A 2,500-nucleotide genomic window follows, 5' to 3' on the forward strand; every position below is an offset into this window, starting at 1 on the left:
AGTGTGTGTGAGGGTGGATGGTGTGTGAGGGTGGATGGTGTGTGTGGGTGTGGATGGTGTGTGTGTGGGTGGATGTGTGTGTAAGGGTGTATGGTGTGTATGGTGGTAAATCGTGTGGATGGGGTGTGTGTGGGTGGATGGTGTGTGTGAGGGTGGATGGTGTTTGTGGGGGTGGATGGTGTGATTGGTGTGTGTGGGGGTGGATGGTGTGTGGGTGTAGATGGTGTATGTGGGGGTGGATGGTGTGTGGGTGGATGGTGTGGATGGTGTGTGTGGGGGTGGATGGTGTGTGGGTGTGGATGGTGTGTGGTGTGTGTGAGGGAGTGTGAGGTGTGTGTGAGGGAGTGTAAGGAGTGTGTGAGGAAGTGTGAGGAGTTTGAGGTGTGTGTGAGGGAGTGTAAGGTGTGTGTGAGGGAGTGTGAGGTGGTGTGGATGGTGTGTGTGGGGCTGGATGGTGTGTGGGTGTGGATGGTGTGTGGGAGTGGATGGTGTGTGGGTGTGTGGTGTGTGTTAGGGAGTGTGAGGTGTGTGTGAGGGAGTGTAAGGAGTGTGTGAGGAAGTGTGAGGAGTTTGAGGTGTGTGAGGGAGTGTGAGGAGTGTGTGAGGGAGTGTGAGGAGTTTGAGGTGTGTGTGAGGGAGTGTGAGGAGTGTGTGAGGGAGTGTGAGGAAGTGTGAGGAGTGTGAGGTGTGTGTGAGGGAGTGTGAGGTGTGTGTGAGGGAGTGTGAGGTGGTGTGGATGGTGTGTGTGGGGGTGGATGGTGTGTGGGTGTGGATGGTGTGTGTGGGGGTGGATGTGTGTGGGTGTGGATGTTGGTGGGTGTGGATGGTGTGTGGGAGTGGATGGTGTGTGGGTGTGGATGGTGTGTGGTGTGTGTTAGGGAGTGTGAGGTGTGTGTGAGGGAGTGTAAGGAGTGTGTGAGGAAGTGTGAGGAGTTTGAGGTGTGTGAGGGAGTGTGAGGAGTGTGTGAGGGAGTGTGAGGAAGTGTGAGGAGTGTGAGGTGTGTGAGGGAGTGTGAGGAGTTTGAGGTGTGTGAGGGAGTGTGAGGAGTGTGTGAGGGAGTGTGAGGAAGTGTGAGGAGTGTGAGGTGTGTGTGAGGGAGTGTGAGGTGTGTGTGAGGGAGTGTGAGGTGGTGTGGATGGTGTGTGTGGGGGTGGATGGTGTGTGGGTGTGGATGGTGTGTGGGTGTGGATGGTGTGTGGGAGTGGATGGTGTGTGGGTGTGGATGGTGTGTGGTGTGTGTTAGGGAGTGTGAGGGAGTGTAAGGAGTGTGTGAGGAAGTGTGAGGAGTTTGAGGTGTGTGAGGGAGTGTGAGGAGTGTGTGAGGGAGTGTGAGGAAGTGTGAGGAGTGTGAGGTGTGTGTGAGGGAGTGTGAGGTGTGTGTGAGGGAGTGTGAGGTGGTGTGGATGGTGTGTGTGGGGGTGGATGGTGTGTGTGGGGGTGGATGGTGTGTGGGTGTGGATGGTGTGTGGGGGTGGATGGTGTGTGGGAGTGGATGGTGTGTGGGTGTGGATGGTGTGTGGTGTGTGTGAGGGAGTGTGAGGTGTGTGTGAGGGAGTGTAAGGAGTGTATGAGGAAGTGTGAGGAGTTTGAGGTGTGTTTGAGGTGTGTGTGAGGGAGTGTGAGGAGTGTGTGAGGGAGTGTGAGGAAGTGTGAGGAGTGTGAGGTGTGTGTGAGGGAGTGTGAGGTGTGTGTGAGGGAGTGTGAGGAGTGTGTGAGGGAGTGTGAGGTGGTGTGGATGGTGTGTGTGGGGGTGGATGGTGTGTGGGTGTGGATGGTGTGTGGGGGTGGATGGTGTGTGGGAGTGGATGGTGTGTGGGTGTGGATGGTGTGTGGTGTGTGTGAGGGAGTGTGAGGTGTGTGTGAGGGAGTGTAAGGAGTGTATGAGGAAGTGTGAGGAGTTTGAGGTGTGTTTGAGGTGTGTGTGAGGGAGTGTGAGGAGTGTGTGAGGGAGTGTGAGGAAGTGTGAGGAGTGTGAGGTGTGTGTGAGGGAGTGTGAGGTGTGTGTGAGGGAGTGTGAGGAGTGTGAGGTGTGTGTGAGGGAGTGTGAGGTGTGTGAGGGAGTGTGAGATGTGTGTGAGGGAGTGGGAGGTGTGTGTGAGGGAGTGCGTGAGGGTATGTGAGGAGTGTGTGAGGGAGTGTGAGGAGTGTAAGGTGTGCTGTACCTCTGAGCCGGCCAGAGGTGGTTCTGCAGGTAAGCGTGGCAGAGTGTGTGAGGGAGTGTGAGGTGTGTGTGAGGGAGTGTTTGGTATAGATCTCGCCGCTCTTCAGTCGGGTGAAGCTCTTGGGGTCGAGGCGTGTGAGGATGTCGTGGAGTTTCTGGGCGTGTTGGGCGTCGCTCACCCGGCGCTCCACCCCCCCCAACACCACCCTCAGAGCCTCCAGCGCTGCCGCCGTGTCCCCCTGCTCCACACCGCCCCCTAAAGACCAGCACACAACACCACAACACCGCCTTAACCACATCACACTTCATTATCTCAGTACAGTTTAAAATTACCTCAT

At 56.5% G+C, this 2,500-nt stretch overlaps 1 protein-coding gene across 1 annotated transcript in view; it reads right to left on the reverse strand.

The window, feature by feature from the left end:
- Positions 1-2,500, reverse strand: part of LOC111189808 (rho guanine nucleotide exchange factor 28) — a 24,078-nt gene that overhangs the window by 13,081 nt on the left and 8,497 nt on the right. The window contains exon 9 of the mRNA XM_049479015.1: positions 2,164-2,418. Within this exon, the coding sequence (XP_049334972.1) occupies positions 2,164-2,418 (255 nt within the window). The remainder of the gene's footprint in view (positions 1-2,163; positions 2,419-2,500) is intronic.

Source organism: Astyanax mexicanus, chromosome 4, assembly GCF_023375975.1.
Source record: "Astyanax mexicanus isolate ESR-SI-001 chromosome 4, AstMex3_surface, whole genome shotgun sequence".
NCBI lineage: Eukaryota > Metazoa > Chordata > Actinopteri > Characiformes > Acestrorhamphidae > Astyanax > Astyanax mexicanus.